Raw genomic sequence first — 23,397 nt, forward strand, 5'->3', positions numbered from 1 at the left:
AAATACTAAATTTAAGGGCGTGTTTTAGGTCTGGGGGGTTAGTAGCCAATGGCTACTAGCCCTGAGGGTGGGTACACCCTCTTTGTGCCTCCTCCCAAGGGGAGGGGGTCACATTCCTATCCCTATTGGGGGAATCCTCCATCTACAAGATGGAGGATTTCTAAAAGTCAGAGTCACCTCAGCTCAGGACACCTTGGGGGCTGTCCTGACTGGCCAGTGACTCCTCCTTGTTTTTCTCATTATCTCTCCTGGACTTGCCGCCAAAAGTGGGGGCTGGGTCCAGGGGGTGGGCATCTCCACAAGCTGGAGTGCCCTGGGGCATTGTAACACGAAGCTTGAGCCTTTGAAGCTCACTGCTAGGTGTTACAGTTCCTGCAGGGGGGAGGTGTGAAGCACCTCCACCCAGAGCAGGCTTTGTTTCTGTCCTCAGAGAGCACAAAGGCTCTCACCGCATGGGGTCAGAAACTCGTCTCTCAGCAGCAGGCTGGCACAGACCAGTCAGTCCTGCACTGAACAATTGGGTAAAATACAGGGTGTATCTCTAAGATGCCCTCTGTGTGCATTTTTTAATAAATCCAACACTGGCATCAGTGTGGGTTTATTATTCTGAGAAGTTTGATACTAAACTTCCCAGTATTCAGTGTAGCCATTATGGAGCTATGGAGTTCGTTTTTGACAGACTCCCAGCCCATATACTCTTATGGCTACCCTGCACGTACAATGTCTAAGGTTTTGCTTAGACACTGTAGGGGCATAGTGCTCATGCACATATGCCCTCACCTGTGGTATAGTGCACCCTGCCTTAGGGCTGTAAGGCCTGCTAGAGGGGTGACTTACCTATGCCACAGGCAGTGTGAGGCTGGCATGGCACCCTGAGGGGAGTGCCATGTCGACTTAGTCATTTTCTCCCCACCAGCACACACAAGCTGGCAAGCAGTGTGTCTGTGCTGAGTGAGGGGTCCCTAGGGTGGCATAAGACATGCTGCAGCCCTTAGAGACCTTCCCTGGCATCAGGGCCCTTGGTACCAGGGGTACCAGTTACAAGGGACTTACCTAGGTGCCAGGGTTGTGCCAATTGTGGAAACAATGGTACATTTTAGGTGAAAGAACACTGGTGCTGGGGCCTGGTTAGCAGGGTCCCAGCACACTTCTCAGTCAAGTCAGCATCAGTATCAGGCAAAAAGTGGGGGGTAACTGCAACAGGGAGCCATTTCTTTACAGTAAACAAATCCATTACGGTGCCACTGGAGATGATGTATGCAGAGGTGCTAGAATCAGGAGTGTTCCTGGTCACCTGGAGAGAGACCATCATTTTGCCCATCGAAAACAAAATGGGATAGGACCCTGGTGACCTCAAAGGTTACGTCCCGTTGCTCTCCTGCCTATGCTTGCCAAGATTCTGGAGAAACACATCAACCAAGAGCATCAATCAATCAATCAGTACACTTATAAAGTGCGCTACTCACCCGTGAGGGTCTCAAGGCGCTGAGGGGAAGGGGGGTGCTGCTACTGCTCGAACATCCAGGTCTTGAGTAGCCTCCTGGAGGTCAGCAGGTCTTGGGTCTGTCGCAGGAGCAAGGGGAGGGTGTTCCAGGTCTTGACGGCAAGGTGGGAGAAGGATCTGCCGCCGGTGGTCACTCTTTGGATGTGAGGGACGGTGACGAGGGCGAGGTTGGCTGAGCGGAGCTGGCAGGTCGGGGTGTAGAAGGTGAGTCGTCTCTTCAGGTAGGCAGGACCAGTGTTGTGGAGTGGCTTGTGTGCATGGGTGAGAAGCTTGTAGGTTATCCTTTTGTTGACAGGGAGCCAGTGTAGGTCTCTCAGGTGGGGAGTGATGTGGCTGTGGAGGGGTACGTCGAGGATCAGGCGTGCAGAGGCGTTTTGTATAAATTGCAGTCGTTTGAGGAGTTTGGCCGGGGCTCTCGCATAGAGGGCGTTTCCGTAGTCAATTCACCTGCTCACGAAGGCCTGGGTGACTGTTCTTCTTGTTTCTGTGGGGAACCACCTGTAGATCTTGCGGAGCATGCGGAGGGTTTTGAAGAAGGAGGAAGAGACGGCGTGGACTTGCTTGGTCATGGAGAGTGTTGAGCATGCCACCTTTTTGCTGATGTATGACTGTTTGGATTCCTCCCAACACGGATTTCGGAAAAATCACAGAACGAAGTTCACCCTGATTGCACTACAGATTCGATTAGAAAGCAGGTATATCAGGGAGGTTGCGGTATTCTGATCCTATTATATTTATCGGCAGCTTTTGACACCATCTCGCCTCAAATATTGGCACATCGTTTACATCAGGCAGATTTGAGGGATTCATCTTTGAGTATCCTGGAGACATTCCTCCAAGACAGAATGTAGAGAGTCAGGTGAGGGGACTTTAGCTCAGCTCCATTTCAGCTCCCTTGTGGAGTTCCACAGGGGTCATCTCTTAGTCTGACCCTTTTTAATTTGTATGTGGCCCCTCTGGCTAAATGGGTTAGATCTTTCTATTTCTAGATGCTGACGATACCCAAATTATTGTTTCCTTTCGAGACAATGTGCACATTACAGCAGAGAGGTTTCAAACCTGCATGAGAGAAGTCAGTAACTGGATGAGCCAAAACTGGCTGAAAAGGAATGGGGGCAAAACTGAGATTATCATCTTTGGGGTGAATACCTCTATCTGGAATCAAAACTGGTGACCCGAGACTTGTGGGACCTTACGTACTCCCATTTCTGCAGCCAAGAACCTTGGGGTTATATGTGACTCAGCTCTAACCTTCGATGCCCAGGTAAATAGAGTCACTAATGCCTGTTTTTGGATGGTGAAAACCCTACCAAAAAAAAGTCCTTCTGTTCATACCAGTAAAACTAAGAGTGACAGTGGTTCTGGCTCTCATCATATCCAGACTGGACTACTGTAACACACCTAATATTCAAATATAAATCATTCATCCCTGAATGAGCTGCAGCTCATTCAAAATGCAGCCGCCTGGCTTGTGCTTTCCAAGTCTGCATCTGCCAAGGACTGCATGAGGGAGCTGCAATGGTTTCCCATTAGGAAGAGCATCACTTTGTTGCCTGACCAACAAAGCCCTTCACTCTCAGGGTTCAGGATATTTGCAAGCAGTGACTAATTAATTCACTCCCAGTCGCCCATTAAGATGAGCAGATCTTAGGTTGGCACGAACTCTGAGGAGTAAAAGAGTAAAATGGGGAGACAGGGCTTTCTCAGTGGCAGCTGTTAAGTTATGGAACTTGCTGCCACTTAAAATTAGAGGATCTCACCCCTCCTACCATTTCGAAAGCAACTAAAGACCTGGTTGTTTTCACTGTACTTCTCTGAATCGTGTCAGGCTCTCCTATCACTTAGCGCTTCAATACCTATGGTCTGAAAGCACTCTATAAATGACACAAATACAAAACACAAATAAACTTGTGTAACTTAATGGAACATTATAGAGTTTCAAATCTAATGCAATGCAACTATTACTAGATTCCACCAACAAGGGCATGTGTGGTTCCAAATGGCTACAATCTTGAAACCCTAAGCTGGAACCCTACTTTGACAGGAAACCTCTACAAAAATAACTTCCATGCCACTATCTCTCACCAGAGATGAGACTACCCCACCTTTATTTCACGATTCAGTTTAAATGCTGTTAAACAGCAAGGCCATGGGAGGAGCCAAGATGGCGAATGAGTTGGACGTCTAAGAGAGGAGCTCCGACTCGGACCAGGCGAAATGATCCTGTAGGGCACTCCCGACTGGGAGATCGAGCTCCTGTGGAGTGCACCGTCCTGGGGTCGTCCACGGTGCCGCTGGTCCGAGCGGACCCGCACAGGAGCGGGAGACACGTGTAGCACCAGGACGAGTACGCGGCCACGAGGCTGCGTAATGGCGGCGCTCTGGAGGCTGGAGTCATAGGCTGGAGTCATCGGCAGAAGAAAAGCGGGCTGCCCTGTGCGGCGGGGGTGAAGGTAAGGAGTCGGGGGCCCTCGGTGGGGGGGGGAGGCCTTGGGGAGGGAAGCTCGTGCACCGGCGCGGCTTCTCCCCTTGCCGTTGCGATCCCCCCCCGCCTTCCCCCGGCCGCCGGGCCTCTCCTCGACAGAGCGGATCGCCCCCGAGAAACAGGGGCGGGGGGGGGGGGGGCACGGAGGAAAGGAGGCGCCGCATCCGGGTGCCGCAGCCGGCCCGGACTCAAGGAAATCCTGAAGGAATCGAGAAGGAGAGAAAAAAAAAAGCTACAGACGCGCTCACCCGAACCAAGGGTGTAGCGCTCAAACAAAGTGGAGATAGCCCCCCCGCGCCGCATAAAGCCAGGAACAACTACCTATCCCCTCCACCCCCCTCCCCCCAGAAGAGTGTGGACAGCGGGTGGAGGGGAAGAGAAGGCGGCAACGATGTGGGCTGGTGGAAAACAGCTGAGGGGGCAATTTAATCAGGAGGCTCCCATCCCCCCCCGCGCCACTGCTCTTGTTAACTCTGGCCTCCCTTGCAGGCCTTCCTGCGCTGCGCTGGTGGAGGCCTGCGGACACGCGTGGGGAGTGGTATCGGCGGAGGACTATTGCGGGTGCCTGAACTCCCCCCCTCCTTCCCTCCTCCCCCCCTCATCCCCTCATCCCCTCCTCCCTCCCCCTTTTCCCCTCCCGGGGCTCTACACAGGGCAGACACCCTAAGGGCGCACCCCGGGCCCAAAGCACCCAACCAGTAGCACCAAGACCCCCCTCAATTGCTCTACTTGATCCAGCACAAGTTCCTACAGATTGAACTGATAAAGTGGACCCACAAGCAGGTTACAGTGGCCTCAGCGAGGAATCACACGTTGGAAGGAGAACTGGTGCTCTTGGGACACCCAACCGCTCTAGAAATTTATAACTAAGCTGCCCCCCCAGGCTGCGAGAGGTACACAAAAGGAAAAACAATGGCTGGGAAATCTAAGTCAGCTAAACATCAAGAACGAAATGCGCCCGGCCCGGTGCCCAACGACCAACAGCAAATCCTAACCTTGCAATCACTCGAGAGCACACTCCAATCCCACTCTATGCAATTCGAAAAAGTGCTACAGGCAATTATGGACACTAAATCCTCGCTAGAACTCAAAATAGACACAGTATCACAAGACCTAAACTTACTTAGAGTGGACCATCGGAACTTGACAGAAAGGGTGAAAACAACAGAGGATACCCTGAGCAAGACATGCCCTACGGTCTCGGACAACCAGAAACAAATTCAGTGCCTGGATGCAGAGGTGAAGATCCTATGGAGGCGTGCCGAAGAAGCAGAAAGTAGATCCCGGCACAATAACATTCGCTTCGTGGGGTTCCCTGAGCTCCCTCCAGAACAGAGCTCGGAACTAACCATAGAGCAGTGGCTAATTAAAGAAGTACTGAGCGGGTCTCCCTCGAAGTTCTTCTCTGTAGAACGGGCGCATAGAGTCCCGGGAAGACTACCACTACCGGGTCAACCACCCAGATCATTAATAGTGAGACTCCTGAATTATAGGGACCGAGACCTGATACTGCAGCAATTCCGCAGCAAAGGCCCATTTCGACATGAGGGTTCAGTGATCCATGCCTACCCCGACTTCACTCAAGAAGTACAGAAACAACGGAACTCCTACATGAAAATTAAACGACGACTCTGGGAACACAATATCAAATATGCCCTCCTTTTCCCTGCCAAGCTAAGGGTGATTACAGAAGACCGCACTCATATGTTCACCTCCCCCGAAGATGCCTGGACCTGGATGCACGCTAAAGGCATAGCACAGACTAACGAAGGAGTGAATGAAGAGGAGGAATGGATGACATCCACATCGAGGAAGCGCAGTAAGAGACGCCCTAGGGGTCAACCCACGGAGAGACAGGCAGCGGAAGAAAGAGCAAAAGTGTTAAAAGAAACCCCAATACTAATGCAGAACTCTTTCGAGACACTCAGGGCGGGCCCCCTGGCGGACTCGGAATTGGCCAGCTCGGACTCCACGATTACAGATGCGCTCAGGGGCCCGGTGGTTACCCCTAGAACTGCAGATGAACTGTGAAGGGCGACAATGAATCGGCTACCTCAGCCCTGATAGGGCAGCAAGCGTCTGGTAGACAGAAGAGACCGCGACAAGAACCGAACTGCCAGCTATGTTGGTTACAAAGAGTATCTTTTGAATGATTAATCCCCGACTGCTGTGTTCTCCGATTAATAACTGGGGGCAAACGGAATGCGGGGGGCTAATATATCGGGAGTGCCCACACCTACATATGTACATACTCTCAGTGTAGGTCTGAGATAGAATGTGAGCACAGCATAAGGGGCACACCTGACACTCAAGATGGCTCCCCCACAGGTATTCGTACGGATACAGACCCCACCAAATAGTAGAGGTTGGGGTGTTTCACTGTGTGTTAGTAGTTGGTTAAGGGAAATAGTTAGAATGGGGGAGTAAAATGGGGAGTTAAGGGGTTTGTTATAGGTCAACTCAGCAAACATGGTACAATACCACCGATGTCAGTCTTAAATATACACCCGGTGAAAGGGGGGGGAGCCGGAAGGAAGTCGCATCCGGGAAGTGCACGGTGGAGGTGCATCACACAGTAATACATGGCTCAACATACAAACGCACATGCACACCAATATGAAATAGTTACGAGGAATGTGAGGGGCATGGGCACACCGGGCAAGAGAGAGCAAGTGCACGCACGTCTCAGACGTCAGAGGGTCCAAATAGCTATCCTAAAAGAAACACACCTACTGGAACCTGAACTACGGGAGATTATCGGGAAATGGGGCGGGCAGATAATAGGCACAGCTTACTCAGCATTCGCTAGGGGGGTACTGATATGGATAGGCACTATCGGATCACTCACCGCTCAAGATGACACTAAAATGGGGGGGGGGGGGGGGGGAACTCGATCGGTGATCCCTACATGGCGCTTACAGCCAGAAGCACTCCAAGATCAGGCATACGCAGAGGGATTGGACACGGCGCTGAGGCAGTACTGGGAAATTAACACAGACTCCGCGAGCTCAAGGGCGGCAGAATGGGAAGCACATAAGGTGGTAGTTAGGGGGTACTGTATGCTGGCTACTTGGGGGGTTAGGCGCGCTCTACACTCGGAGATTAGTAACTTAGAGAAGGAATTGAGAACACTTGAAATAGTGGTGGCACGGGAGGAGACACCCTACACAGTATTAAAAGAGATGCGTATAAAATATAAAGAAGCAGATTCTCGACTCCGTAGGCACGACCATAAATATCACTTAATGCGGCAGCACTCGGAGGGAGACAGGTCAGGAAGGCTGCTGGCGTGGCTCCTGAAGGGGGACCGTCAGCAGTCCCCGTTAGGGGCTATAAAACTAGACGATGGCGAGATGGCCTCCACGCAAACGGAGATAAATGGGGCGTTCAGGGAATACTATATGAACCTATACGCCAAACGAGCGGCCTGCACATCTACACAGCTTACAGCCTTTCTTGCAGGATCCCAATTAGCACAATTATCTCAGGAAGACGCTGAAAAATTGGAGGCCCCACTGAGTGTAGCGGAATTAAGCTCAGCATTAGCACAGATGCCCAGAAATAAGGCACCGGGAATGGATGGCCTTCCACTAGAATACTACGTGAAATATGCAGGTCACTTAAAGCCTCATCTGCTGAAAGTATATGAGGAGGCCTGGAACCATAAGGCACTGCCCCCCACGCAAAGAGAAGCCATGATAGTGGTCCTACCAAGCAGGGACGGGACCCCCGGATGTTAAATCCTACAGGCCACTATCACTTTTAAACACTGACTGTAAAATCCTGGGCAAAGTACTGGCAAATAGGCTGGCGCCCCTCATCCACACTTTGATACACGACGACCAAAATGGCTTTATCCCCAAACGTAACACCTTTCTAAATATCCGTAGACTGCTGGGAGTGCTGGGGGGCACTCCACCGGGGGCGCATGAGGAAATGGTGCTCTCATTGGACATCGAGAAGGCATTTGACACGTTGGGGTGGGATTTCTTGTGTGCTACTATGCGGGAAATGGGAATAGGCCCTAAATATATACAATGGGTGCAAACACTGTACTCCAATCCACAAGCACGCGTGAAAACGGGGAAAGTTGTATCTGACAGCATCCCGATCGCTAGAGGCACCAGACAGGGGTGCCCCCTGTCCCCCTTGCTATTCGCAATAGCAATGGAACCATTGGCGACCCACCTGCGGATGATGGAGGACAGCTGGGGCATACTCAGAAATGGGGCGAAGCATATAGTATCTTTATATGCGGATGACGCCTTGATATATTTGCGGAAAGGAAGCGAGACGATTCCTGACTGAATTTGGGGTGGTGTCCGGACTGGTAGTGAATTGGGAAAAATCGTGCGTGTTCCCCTTGTCCGCACGGACACTGTCAGGCAGAGAGACACCCCCGACTGGGCACCTGAAATGGTGCTTTGACTCATTCAAATACCTGGGGGTTCAAATATATCACAGATCAGAGGACCTCAGAGACGGAAATTTGGGGAGAGCACTGGCCTCCATTAAAGGGTCGGTTCGTTTCTGGAGTAAATTACCGCTATCACCGATGAGCAGAGTGGCGATAGCAAACATGCTGATATTACCTAGGCTGTTATACTACTTCGCGGCACTGCGGCTCTTGATCCCCAGGAGCTTCTTTCGCGACCTGAACAGAGCTTTGCTGCAATTTATATGGGCGGGGGCAGAGCGCGCGTCGCACTCACTACACTGCAGTGCCCAGTGACTGCGGGCGGTATGGTCGCCCCTAATTTTTAACGCTATTACACGGCTGCACAGCTACAGTGGATACTGAGCTGGATACATAGACTAACGCTGGCGGAATCGGCATGGGTACTAACGAATTTGCGCGGCGCACCCTTGATCGCCTGGTTGGCAACCAGGTCTCCGGGGGGGGGGGACGTCCAACAAACCACTTATGCTAGTGGCGCATGCATGCTGGAAGAGATATATCCAAAGCGGCCGCAGCGCGCTTCCTTACTCGCCTCTGGTACAGCTGAGCGTTCTCACTGGCTGGGCGAGAGGAGAAAGAAAACGCTCGTTAGAGGCCTGGACAGAGGCAAGCATAGAGACGATAGGTGACTGCTTCGAAGAAGGGAAATTAATGCCTTTTGAATCGATACGTGACCTCACCTCAATAAATCCTGGGCAGTTCATGACATATCACACCATATGTCACTCCATCAAGAAGATGTGGCCGACCGGGAACCAAGAACCGATGATCTCCCCAGCACTGCACCATATGCTGCATTACGACAGCCAGTCAAAGGTTGTGTCGAACCTATACAAAACCCTGAATAAATGCCCCGCATCCAACCTGGAAAATGCACGGGTAAGGTGGAACGATGTTCTTCCAACCCCGATCTCGCAAGAGGAATGGCCGAACGCACTACACCACACACAGGGGGTGTCGAGAAACCCTAGGTTCCGCTACACGCAATTTAACTACACACATCAAACGTATCTCTCTCCAGCTAGGATTAAACAAATGCTTCCCAGTTCGGACCCAAGCTGCCCAAGATGTCAGGCCCCGCTGGCACACTTTTACCACATGGTTTGGGATTGTGCCCAGGTGCACAGGGAATGGAGCGGGATAGTGGAGAGAGTATCGGAGCTGACGGGTTTGGAGCTCACGGCAGACCCTAAATCCTGCTTGCTGGGTCTGAGACAGAGAGATAAGAAACATAAGCATCTACACAAATTTACAGACCTAGCATACGTAATGTACAAAAGACTGATAGCAATGAACTGGAAATCGGCCACTGCCCCAGATCTGAAAACCAGGCACAGCATGACTCTGAGATGGGCTAGCGCAGAATTAATGGTATCTAAGACAACCACTCTTTCCCCGAACGATTCCCCATGCTTCGAGTATGTCCGACGAGGTAAATTCCATAGCCATAGGACGCACCCACGCCCGCCTCCTCCACTAGAAGCAACCTACAGAGACTACTCAGAGTGGTTCTAGGGCCCCACACAGGAACTCAAGTTAATGTAACTCAGATACTACGTACTGCTATTAAACTGGGCCTCCCCCACTATAACGAACAATCACAAGACCCAATAAATGAACATAATCAACCCGGGGTACACAAGTATATTAAGCACACATGGTAAAAGTCATCATTTAGGAACCGCATTTGAAATCCCTGCAAGCAAAATGACGAGACCTCAGTTAAGTTTTTATTGTTAATCTGTGTGTTAATAGTGTAATAGATCTACCATATCCTGAAATGTAAATGCTAAAATGTTGGAAATGGATCTAAAGAGAAAACGCAATAAAAATATTTTAAAAAAACAAAAAACAGCAAGGTCATTCTAGTTAGGCTTAGCACTGTAGACTCTTATAAGATCCCAAACTATATAGTTATTAAAATTATTACTGACCTTTGAGGATTTAACATTTATTTGACACCATAGTCAAAACTTGGCAATTAGCACATCCCGATTTCGCTTCTTATAAGCCATCCTGAATGGTTTGCTCTAGTCAAGAAAAGGCTGCTAACATGAATCAAAAATCAATGGATTAAACATTTCTCTTCTGAGCATCTCTTTCCCCAAAATGATCTGCCTACCATTACCATCTGTGTGAAATTTTATACTGACTCTAGGCAAGGTGTAAATTAATACAAAAACAAAACAATTTGTACCGTTAGGGTTTCTGCCATGTTTGCAGAAAATCTGACTTTTTGGGATTCCCATGAGTATGTGCATGCATAGGTGTTTTTACATAGAGGAATGTAAGAGATGAATATTTCTGCACATGGAAAAGTGGAGTGTGTGCGTGCGTAGGTGTTTATACATAGATGAACGTAAGAGATGAACATTTCTGCATATGGAACAGTAGTGCAAATGTGTCACTGCAATTGAATGCCTTATTTCTCTACCAATAAAATATTATTTACTCTAGAGAAAACTCTTCCACTTCAACACTCTTCATTCCTGTGGTGTACGCTTATTAACACACCAAAAACTATTGATAGTGAATCCACCTAGGAATGTTGAAACCACATTCCTATGAGCATTTTACTCAAATGCAAATTCCACCATGATGGCAGAATTTCTGTGCAACCACATTCCAAATGAAAGACAAAGACCACATCACTCCTGATTCTGCATTCTGTAATACCTGAGCAAATTATGGGATGGGTGTGCAAAAGCCTTTGAGATCAAGCTGTGAATGAGCATTTCAAGCACTTGTGCGACATTACCCAGCAATTAGTTTGTTTCAAGGTTTCTATTCTGTGCTCTGAAAGAGAAACTGCAAAAAGTTGTCCATATGCCCCTAACATCAACACAGATGACAAATTATTAATCTGTAAAAATTGCCTCCACATTTGACTATGCTTCAGATGGCCTTTTTGGTATGAATAGGACATCTAATCCTAGCCTCTAGTAGAATTAACAAGAAACTTGCTTAGATCTGGACAAAAGGTTCAGTTATTTGCTACCTCATCACCCTTCATAAACACACCTTACAGGAAAAAATACAAAAAAACTCAAGAGAAAATACATACCTGTGTGTCATAAAAGTAACCTGATGGAAACAATGGCCTAATTGATCGGTCTGAAAGGAAAACGTTAGAGAAGTTAGGTTTGTGAAAAGTCTTAAGAAATACCACAGAATGAGGCACAAGTCTAATTATAAGTCTGACCTATGATTCTGCCTGTAAGAATTTCATTATCTGTTGAGCCAAGCTCTCTCCTCAAATGATTTGTTGGAATCCTTCCAGCTGCAGCTCCTTTCTGGCGATAGTCAACCTGAGGATACGATGGGTAAACAAAGATTAGGCATGTGCTAGCATTTGCAGGTTTCCTTCTTGGGCAGTACGCATACAGCAGCAGGATGTTTTCTTCAGTAGGTATGGTATGTTTTTATTAAATAGTGGACAGTTTCTCATACTGCTGCTGTTCTCTTTTTAGGGCAAATTAGCTTTTTATATTTTGTAATATTCTGGCTACTTCAGTCAAGCAACTGGATGCTAATGATTGGAATGTAGAATGCCAGGTGTATTGTTTTAACAATTGAGTGCTTACTTGAAAATGTTTGAAGACAACATAATATATAAAGAAGTATTGTAAACGTGGAATAACATTACTGATACGAAATATTTTCTGTATTTAACGCTCAAATTAGACGAAGATATAACTATTGATGCAACAGTACCCAAGTGAAAAACATTGCTGAACAACATGTCTTTCTTCTAAAAGTAATATATGAAAGTACTCTATAGGAGCACTTCAACTTTTTAAAACAAAATATCACATACAGAAGACTTACCACTAAGGGCATGAACTGAGAGGGTGATGGCTTTGTTTTGCTGACAGCTGTGACCATGACGGACGTATCACCTAACTTGATTGAGAAAGGCAAACGTGCAAGACATATCAAAAATTATATTCTGCACAAAATGAATTCTAGCCATGACAATTTTATGTGCTTATTCTTTTTGATTCATGCAGAAACCATCACTCACTGTACACAAAGTTTGAAGCTACATTTTTTTTGTTTCGTTTTTATTTTATGTAAATAAAGTAGAAGAAAAAGGACATCCAGAAGAAATACAATGCAGAGAGAAGGCTGTGTACAAGTGGAAGGAGGACACATCTGTGAGTTTTTAGGTGAATGTGTTCCATGCTGTAATATCTGCATTGTGGTCATGTTGTGTGTTATGCGTGGATGCACAAATGAGGGAGTGCCAGGCCTTGGATTTGTGGCTATCTCCAGGGCTCAGAAACCAAGAGACATTAGCTCCAAACCGAAAAGCCATCCCTCATTCCCTTATGTAACTTCATTATTGACTATGTTTTCACATGGCAAAGCAATCGTCTGGATCTTCAACTCCAGCACAGTTGAGTTACCACCAGAGCACTGTAAACCAACAAAAGGAAACCTAACCAGTGCTTTAAATGGGCTGGTACTGTCTGGTACTGAGTGCCAGCACTTTTTTATTTTGAGAGGGAGAGTACCTGTACTTCTCAAGAAAAATTTAATAATTTTCATTGGAGAGTACCGGCACTTCTCAGAAACAAGCAGGTACTCTAATACAGAGTACCTGCACTTCTATTTTTCCATTTCAAGCACTGAACCTAACCACCAAGTAGCATAGGATGAGTCATGAAGCAAGCATGCTATTGGCTCCATTGTGGAGCGATTGGCCAAAAGATGTTGAAGAAGGCCTAATGAATAGCATTGGTGTTGTGAGTGAAGTGGTATTATAAAAGACTGATGGTAATAGAATGGCATGTCAATTGGTTTTGTAGGTCGTACGCTGGTATAAGCCTATCAGTGACACAAATCTGATGCGGAGGAATATAGTAATGTTCTATCTTTCTTTGACTGCAACTGGATCGGGCATGGTCACAGCACATATGTCAAACATTTTAAGCCAAATTTTGCATTTTTGTCTCTTATAAAAACAAGCACTAGTAAAGCCAGTATGTCTCACCTTTGAAAGACCTTAGCTGACCTGTTGGCGTGATCAGTGCTTGTCGTCAAGTGTTAAAAGCATTGGCCAAAAGGGTCCCAACATGCACCAGCATGCATCATGGTGTGGTGGCCATTGTGACTTTTGGCCCCGGCATGAAGGTGTATGTGAGCATAAGCATTCTTCACACGTGAGCTCACACAAGTCATGACACAGCAACCATTTTTTTCTTTACATTTACTGTCCCGGGATAAAGGATGCCCATCTTGGAAAAGTTCATTTAAAAAAAAATCATGAAAGTGAGCAAAACTTAATTTAGGGGATGAGTCCTGGTATAAATATTCCTGGCTCTGCTATAAAATAATAAAAAATAAAACTTTGAACAAAGGTGGGGTTGTAATGGAGGAGTGAGGGAGCAAGAGGGTTATGGTAGGGGTATTAAAAGAAAAAAATACAAGCCAGGTAGAGGTGTTGGGAGACGTATAAGACAACATGGGGGATGGGCGAACAACACAGAGATCATGGTGGTGGGGTGGGGATGTGAAGGAGCAAGCAGAACAAGGCGGAGAGAAAGCAAGTAAAAAAAACACATTCACGTCCAAGGCATGCTCAAAGCAACAAAAAAAAAAAAGAATAGTTTGCCAAGTGTAATCAGAGGAAGGAATGAATCAAGTCATCCAATCATAAGGATGGTGGAGATGCTATGCTTCAGGGACGGCCCAAACACAAGAGGATGCAAAACCATCGACCAAGAAGAAATCAAAGGGATGACTCAAACCTTATTTTGTTTATTGGTACAATAGGTCACTGGACAATTGGTACAATAGGTCACTGGACCTACCATCTGTAGGTGAGACCTTAAAAGTAGAAAGAATAGCAAAGGCATAGGATTTATGACCAACTTGTTGAAAGACAACTACAAGAACAAGCCACACTATGGAGCTTTATCTTAGCAATCATGTAGATTCTTGGTGGGAGAGCATTATGGGTGGAATATTTTTTTTCTTTGAGTTTTCCACACAATGATTTGAGGGGTGCATGTGAAACATTACCTAAACTATGCAAGAGGCTTTAGAAACGAAGATGGCACTGCAGGCCTCGAAAAATCTAATCACCCAGTCACTACTGCAAGTCATATTCAATCAGGTACAGCTATTTTTAGGACCTACTCGCATATTCTGGTAAGATGACAAAAAACAGGTGTTCGTTCAGTCAGAAAGGGAAGGAGCAATAAAGACTCCTTTAAATCTTGTTCTTATCTTGTCACATTTGCTCTGAGTTCAGAGACAGAGGCCAGAAGTCAGTTTGTCTTCTTACAATTACTTTTCCTTCTGACTGCAGAGTTCCAGGATTTTGTAAGATGAACTGTCTGACCTGCTGTCCAAATAGTGTGACATGAAAGGCTATAGAGTGCCAGGTTTTTCCTAATACACATTTAAATAATTAAGTCTGCAGAGTTCCAGGATTTTGTAAGATGAACTCTCTGACCTGCTGTCCAAATAGTGTGACATGAAAAGCTATAGAGTGCCAGGTTTTTCCTAACACACATTTAAATAATTAAGTCAACTGTACAAACATTTCAAAATATATTTCAGTAGTTGTAAAAGCCCATTTTTCGTACTTCTGTGTAATGAAAAAAATATTTTAATAGGATGAAAACAAATCTCTTTTGGTGATGTGCTAATGATAATTTTGTTTTCTGAAACCCAATATTCACAGATTAATGTTCATACACTATATAGTTTTATCAGTAAAGCTGCAAGTTAGTGAGAAGGTTTCTGGACATTTCTTGGAAACTTACTGTCTGCAAATGACAGTACGCTAGCACATTATGCTTTAGTAATATATTAAATAAAAGTGAGCGGTTAAATATAAACTGAGAAACACTCCTTGACCTGATGGCAATGCTATTATTAAACTAAGAGACAAGTCATGGATCATGTGTGCCCTATATCTGGGTTACAATCTAATTATACATGGAGCATATGTTTAGTATATTTAATAAAAACAAAACAGGTTTTTTGTACAGCAGAAATGCTGAACTCACATATTTGAAGGTGCACTCATTTGTGAGAATGAAGATAAAAAGCGACTTTGTAAAATAACATATTTGCCTTACATCACACAATTAGTGACCCATTTACGGGTCAAGTACATTACAGTTAAATCAAGTAGATTATTCATGTTACTCAACATGCCGGTCTACTAACATTTTTATGGGTTTTTGAGGCCTGCACTGGATAGCAGAAGAATGTAGGATAGATGCATGTAGCTATGAAAACTCCAGACAGCTCTCTGCATTCTTTACCCTGATGATGTAAGAGTTTTATTATCTTGTGCAGCACCAGTGTCTTTCCTCTAGGTACAAAATTGTGTTTATAGATCAAATTGGTATTTTTCAGGGGGAATGTCAATACAGAAACAAAAAAACTATTTAGCAGATAAGTTTTGCCAGAAGTTCAATTAGATTAAAAAATAACAATTTCACAGTTTTACTAGTGCATTCAATATTCTGCACACCCTCTATTCCAACCCATATAATTTCTGGAACATCCAGAGACATAACAAAGGTTGATTCCCTGTGACAGAGGGATTGTGGGGACTAACTCACCCCTTAAACACATTTTCTTATCTGGTGGACACATTATGTATCCCATGACTGAAGTTGATTGGTGCAGGCAGTGAAGTTAACCCACAGCCTCAAGCTCTCCCACCTGCTCCTTGACCCTCTTCACTTTCCAGGCTCTCGGAGTGACACGTTTCACAAACTCTGTTGCCTGCAGTGTTCCAATTAACAGGTAACAAGTATTCCTAAGAATCTGTGCATCTAATTTAATAATATACAATGATGATGCTGTTAGGATGCAATCAATTATTATATTAACTCCTAGGGAAGAGGCACTATTGAAAACAAAGTACAGACTGATATTTTTATGGTGAGGCAACCAAATTTGTATAAGATTTAGCAGCACAACATATCTGTTCCCATCCTAAAATTAAAGACAATTCAAGTCATAAATACATGCTGCAGATATATTGTAGTCTGAGCACAGTTAAGTAAATGGAATGGGAACATACAAAACATTCATCTTGGACTCCTCATTATCCATGACCCAGCAAGTCAACGCCTCCTACTGCTTCAACACCCTCTGCATGCTCCGAAAGATCTACAAATGGATACCCACCAAAACCAGAAGAACAGTCACCCAAGCCCTCGTACGTAGCAAACTGGACTACGGCAATGCCCTCTACACAGGAACCACGGCCAAAATACAGAAGAGGCTGCAACGCATGCAGAACGCCTCTGCGCGCCTCATCCTGGACATCCCCCGCCACTGCCAAATCACAGACCACCTAAGAAACCTGCACTGGCTCCCAGTCCACAAGAGAATCACCTTCAAACTCCCCACCCACGCTCACAAAGCACTGCACAACACCAGACGAGAATAACTCAAAAGACGGCTCTCCTTCTACACCCCGACACGGCATCTCCGCTCCGCCGACATCGCCGTTGCAACCGTCCAACACGTCCGCAGAACTACAACCGGCGGTAGATCATTCTCGCACCTCGCCGCCAAAACGTGGAACACTGTTCCCACCCACCTGCACCAGGCCAAAGACCTCCTTACCTTCAGGAAACTTCTCAAGACCTAGCTGCTCGAGCAGTAGCAGCAACTCCCCCCCACCCAACTCCTCAGCACCTTCAGACCCTCACGGGTGAGTAGGGCGCATTAAAAATTCCTGATTGACTGAACAAGCAATGCGTCTTTCGCTGCTATATGGGTGCAACAGTCACCAGGCTGTCTCAAGGCCCTCTCCACACCAGCTGTTGTGATACTTGTGTGCTGAGCAAAATACAAGCAATAGGTTGAGACAACTGAGCACTCACATACTACTAAAAATAAAAAACAGCCTCTAGGAGAAAAACAAAAGGATTGCTGGCAGCAGAGTACAATAGTGAACTCCTCTCTCAGGGAGTAGAGCTCTTTTGAACAGAGAACTGCTGGTATGTAGATCTCATTCTGTGCATAGTCTTATGTACCATGAGGCCTTAGATGACTGCCTGCCTGCCCTGCCACTTCTTCCCCAAAGGTTCTCACAGCGGCAAGGCTTGTGAGCAAAGGAGGAAGAAAGGGCAAAAAGTGAAACAGTACACAATAGGAAAGAGGAAAAGGGCAAAAAGTGAAACGGTACACAAAAGGAGAAGAGAGAAGAGTGAAGAGTGAAAGAAGGGTGGGTTTGAGGAACAAGGAGCCAAGATACATGAGAAAGCCAGAGGGGTGAAAAGAAGCAAGTACCAATGGAGAAATAGCTAAAATACTCACATATACATTACAATACAAAAACACCACTTGAGCTGAAACGATACAAACAGTCTGTAGTATTGGTAGAAAGTAAAATATTCTTCTTTGCTGAGCTAGCCAATGGCTGGAGGAGGCTGGTGAAAAGAATTAACGTTTGAAAGAGGTGGACCCCAATCCTTCTCTATGCATGTTGGCAAGAACAGAACTAATAAACAGTTATGCTATTAAAATCCAGACTTAAATAGGAAATAAATCAAAGATTAGAAAGTCAGTCATTTAGATAATACGTATTGATCTAAGGGGCTGCTGCAAAGCAGAGATAAGCCGGACAGATCCCTCACTCTTAGGGAGCAAACATGGCTAGTGAAATACAGACACGCTCCATTTACAAACAGTCACCAATTTAAATGTAGCCCCTTTTTGCACCAATAGGTTTGCCCTTAATGTGTGAGCCTTGCACATACTGCAGCAGCTGGGGTGTGGCAACACGTATTGCACAGGTTGTTTCAAACCTATTTTGTAAACATGGTTATCACCCTTTATATTGTGGTTTCTTTAAGGCTAATGACTAAATTCTTATTTGGCCTCAAATTTATATTCTAGCTCCAAACAACATAGGTTCGAGCTGTACATGCTAAAGTTTTAAAACCACATTTGCATTGTTAACCTAATCTTTCCTGACCATCATTAAATATGAAAATCTAAAACCACAAAATTGCTAGCGTTTCAGAAAAATAGGCATACCCAGTGCCTTCACCCATGTTTTATTGCACTTTAATTTTAATACTGGGGTTGCGCAAATATGAAATACTGAGACACACAGTGTGCAATGATGTCTTACATAATGAAATTACACTTTCTTTGGGGTCAGTTGTTCATTTACGTTGACTTGTGCATTATGTACAAACATTCTCACCTGCACTACTGCACATCCATCTGCAAATCTGGCTAACTTTCCAGAAGAGATTTCCAATTTTCTAAAAAAACAAAAAAAAAACAAAACAAAAAAAAAAATTAATAAGATTAATGTCAGTTTACTGACACGTACAATATTCATGGACTTTAGTTTTACTTTTTAGGGTGCCACCTAGTATGTACTTCGAACGCTTCCTCTTCATCTGTATGAAATGCTCTCTGTCCTGCTGCGTGGGTTTGTTCAGGAAAATTACCTTTTTTTCATGGTCACCCTGTTTTTATCACCTTCTGCTGGACCCTATGTATATGCTGGCTTTAACCAGTAGTAATGGACCAGTGAGACCCCGACTATCCATGCGTAAACCGGCTTACTCCTTACTGGTATGTTTAACTTGCCTGTAAGTCCCTAGTGGATAGTGTAAAACGTGCACCCATGGCCTGGATGATAAACACCACTTGTGGACCGCAACACCTATTTTGCCATCTTCTATATAGGCAGTGCAAACATGACTTCAAGCCAACACCGTGTAGTTTAACTGCTGCAGTACAGAAGCTCTGATACGACCAGCTAAAATACCCCTATTTGATGTGTAAAATTCTCCCACTTAAATGTTAATAAGACACTCATGTGTAAGCCTTGTATCCCATAAGGTAGGGTGCATGGTAGTTAACAGTTGGACATGTGGAAAACTAATGTTACCAAGTCCCTACAGCAACAAGGTCCAAAGAGCTATTTGCACTGTGGCAGGCCTAGCAGTCCTACGGAGTAGTAGTAAACCAGAGTATAGATTAAATTACTAATACAGCTAGTGGAACAAACTACAAATACTATTAAAACCCTATTTTTAATATTTTATTAAAAACCCAAATCAATGGTGAAGTCATATATTTAATAAATATCAAGGAAAAAGACTTTTAGAAAGTTACCTTTTATCAGCCTGAATTATCAGGGAGCTATTTAGCATAAACCTCTGCCAACTCTCATCCTGTGCTCAGCCTTCAACCCTGACCCCGTGACCCACCGTCAATACCGCTGAAGTTAGTATTATCATGAACACCACCCACTTGGGGCTTCCATCTCACCCTTGCCTACATTAAAGAACTCTTACGGATCAGCCAAGCACTAACAACTAACCTCAACACCTCCATTGACTCTTCTAAATTCCCCGACACTTGGGAATATGCCACCATCATGGGTCTACTCAAAAAACATCCACTGACCCAGCCACTCCTTCCAACTGCAGAACCATCTCCCTCCTACCATACCCCTCAAAGTTCCTAGAGAAACTAATCAACAGATGCATTACCGACCACCTCATCGACCATCAGCTCCTTAACACTACAGAGTTTAGATTCAGGCCCAAACAGAGTACAGAAACATCACTCATCGGGCCACAGATGACATCTGCAAGATCCTTGACAGAGCAGTCCTAATTCTTCTTGACCTCTCTGAAGCATTTGACACAGTCTTGCACCCCATCCTCATCAGGCGCCTGCACAAGATTGACATCCAAGGTGCCGCTGTCCACTTGATCCGCTCATTTTTAATGAATAGTGCACAAGCTGCTAGCCTTGCACTTTAATCCTCGGAAGCTCGCAACTCATCTGTGGAATGCCTCACGGTTAATCACTCAACCCCACTCTTATCAACACATACATGATTCTTCTGGCCAACATCATCCGCACACACTAAATCAACATTCTCTCCTACGTCGACAACAAACAACTCATACCTCCCTCTCAGGTAAGACCCCAAACACAAGAAACAAGTTCACTTGCCTGCATTATCGTAGTCGCTAACTAGATGCAAGCCAACTGTCTCAAGCTCAACACTAACTAGACAGAAGTAGGTTAATTTATTGACTTGGAGGGTTCACCAAGACAAGGGTTGTGATTATTCCTTGTAGAGGGCAGTCACCCACCCCGAACAATAATCCAATTTCTTACAGTCTGCAAAGTGGTTTTCCAGCCCAGGAATGTGTTTATCTAGGACTTTACTACTGTGTTAATGCAAAATCTCCTGCTCTAGTCCCGAGAGCCGAGTGTGTGCCACACTGTTTCTGCAAATAATAAATGGTTGTCATACTCTCAGTCATGAGGAGGGTTACTTTCCATTGAACTACCTGAAAGAAGACTTTGAGGTCTGAGCATATGGCCAGTAGGTTTAGGTAAGTGATGTGGTGGCCCTGATATTAAAGGGCACAAAACCCCCGCACAGTAAGAGCTTTGGGGATTTGCTCTCCTTCCTGTGAGGAAGGCACCCGTGGTTGAGTCTGAGAAAGGGGATGCCCAGCAACAAAATTGTTGCTGTTCCACCAGCGTAGAGAGCGGTGAATGCTGGCCTTCACCAGTACTAATCATTCAATGACCCTCAACTTGTGATCATGACCTTTGGAGGTACTCTTGTAGGGAGCGCATATGGAGCACGGCATCCAGTACGATGGAAATGCACGTGCCCATCCTCCCAAGAAACCACATCACGACTCTGACAGCGAGTTGATATGAAAAAGAGGCAGCAGCTGCTGGAATGGCAATACAGTAGTTGGTCGGATAGGCTTTAAGTACATTCAATACAAACAAATTTTTCCCCATAGATCACGTTTTTGTGTGTCAATGACAAAAAAAGAGGAGTAAAACATTCATCCCTCGTTTTCATCACAATCCTACAAAATCAATGTTCAATTAACCACGTGTTGATTCTTTTGGCTGTCGTTACCACAGTGCCGCTCACACACACAGCGAGCCCCATGAGTATTGTGTCCTGTACTTCTTACCCATCTCTCCCCGCACCCCATATCACCCTGCACACACATAGCGTATGTGTTGATCCATGAGTGTTGTGTACTCTATTCCTTACCTTCCCCCAACGTCAACCTGCACACTCGCAGCATGTTTGTTGCTCCAAGCTCTGCTCTGGGCGGCTCTAAACTGACTCAGAAAAACAGAGGCACCATTCCCCACCCGGTATCGAGGTGCGCTGGCGCTAATTCCTCTCTGAAGGAGCAACAGCAACATCCCGGCACGGCAGCGACACTGACTGGAGGCTGCCATGACAGTCTGAACAGCCAGTGTCACCGGCATAAAAAGTGAAGAAAGACTTAAACTAGAACCTGCGGATTGTTGTTAGAACACCAACACCTGCTTTAATAAAAAAGACACGATCATTTACACATGTCGGAATCCAAAGCCTGGCTCTTGTATTTTTCAAACTATCAAGGACGGGCCACCCTAGTTAAACCTTTATTAGAATAGCGTCTGTGTGTCACTTTTTAGTTGTTATGATTTAATAAAATAAAATGGCAAGCACTGATATTGAGCAAAGTGAAAAACTAATAATTCTGCATATTTTACACGTGTATCGTTTCTTCACCAGACAATCATCGAAGAGGACCTGGTGACGCCGTGTCCTTAAGATGGCCACGTTAATTTCAACCTTGTGTGAGAGTTTTGTTCATAAAGCCCCTCTTCTATGTCTGCAGCAGAACCAGAGGAATGTAGCCGGGAGTTAACTTTCGATTTCATTTCCCGATGGCTTTATCCCAATGCTGACAGTAGCTGTTCTGCGATAAGTGGATTCGGATATGTAAAGCAACCATGTGCTATTCTTAATCTAGCCCTGGTTTACTGGGCATTTGGAATCGTTTCAACCCCGCTAAACACCAAAATGGAGTTTTTAACTTTCCTATGATGAACATTCTCTATTATAAAGATTTCCCAACTATTACTTGTTGCACATGAGAATCATACATTTGGAGTGTGCTTTGAGCTACGCCAGGTCAAACAGGATTGCTTTAGAAGCCATCCTAGAGACATTTGATGATCATCCAACCACATTAGAAGTCATTTTCACATCATCAGACATCATCAAGCTCTTGTAGTCATCAGGAAAGCTTAAAAGCTCAACCTGATGAGTTGAGGATGATTTGAAAATGAGTACCTGATGACTTCAGAAGGTGTCATTATTCCTGATGATTTAAGGATGACTAGAAAATGAGTATTCGATGACTTCAGTAGGTGTCATTATTGCTGATGATTTGAGGATGACTTGAAAATGAGTATCCAATGACTTCAGGAGGTGTCATTATTCCTGATGATTTAAAGATGACTTGAAAATGAGTTTATGATGACTTCAGAAGGTGCCATTATTCCTGATGATTTAAGAACGACTTGAAAATGAGTATCCGATTACTTTATAAGATGAGACTGTTCCTGATGACTTTTGGATGATTTGAAAATGAGTATCTGATTACTTCAAAAGTACAATTTTGTTTTCAATAAAATGTTTTTTTTCTGGTGATTTTAACATGAATTACTAGTTTGATGGTGGGGTGGTGAAAGTGGTATTCTATTGGAATTAGCATGGCAGATTTAAATTAGGATGCACAATGGCAACATTTTTATTTTTCGCTACAGATAGAGGAAGAAGGCATATTGAAGTACTTTAGATCTAATCAGGGCCACTGGAATTATGTGGCAGGAAAAGGACAAATTATGAGGCAGGGTTGACTAATTTATGTGGCAAGAAATGCCCAGTTATTAATTTACAACGCCAATAGCTCTAACTCAAGCAGATGTGAGACCAATTGCATTGCAAATGCTTGTTACCTTTTTATTCCTGGAGATTCCTAGACACCAGGAACCATGAGGAGGAAATCCCAAGTAGGGTTACTGAAGCAGCTTGAGGGTACCAGTGAGGTTGTAGGTGGCCCTAGAATCGGAACCACTGCGGTGCTACTACTTCTTGCAATTTACCAC

General features: G+C 45.2%; 1 protein-coding gene across 1 annotated transcript in view; it reads right to left on the reverse strand.

Moving 5' to 3' along the window:
* PNPT1 (polyribonucleotide nucleotidyltransferase 1) overlaps window positions 1–21,739 on the reverse strand; it is a 357,765-nt gene extending 336,026 nt beyond the window's left edge. Inside the window, exons 1-5 of the mRNA XM_069234364.1 lie at window positions 21,500–21,739; window positions 18,644–18,704; window positions 12,277–12,351; window positions 11,651–11,756; window positions 11,513–11,562 (exon numbers count right to left, since the gene is read on the reverse strand). Of these exons, the coding sequence (XP_069090465.1) occupies window positions 11,513–11,562; window positions 11,651–11,756; window positions 12,277–12,351; window positions 18,644–18,704; window positions 21,500–21,723 (516 nt within the window). The 5' untranslated portion in view covers window positions 21,724–21,739. The remainder of the gene's footprint in view (window positions 1–11,512; window positions 11,563–11,650; window positions 11,757–12,276; window positions 12,352–18,643; window positions 18,705–21,499) is intronic.
* Window positions 21,740–23,397: the final 1,658 nt, after the last annotated feature.

Source organism: Pleurodeles waltl, chromosome 5 (genome assembly GCF_031143425.1).
Source record: "Pleurodeles waltl isolate 20211129_DDA chromosome 5, aPleWal1.hap1.20221129, whole genome shotgun sequence".
In the NCBI taxonomy this organism is placed as follows: domain Eukaryota; kingdom Metazoa; phylum Chordata; class Amphibia; order Caudata; family Salamandridae; genus Pleurodeles; species Pleurodeles waltl.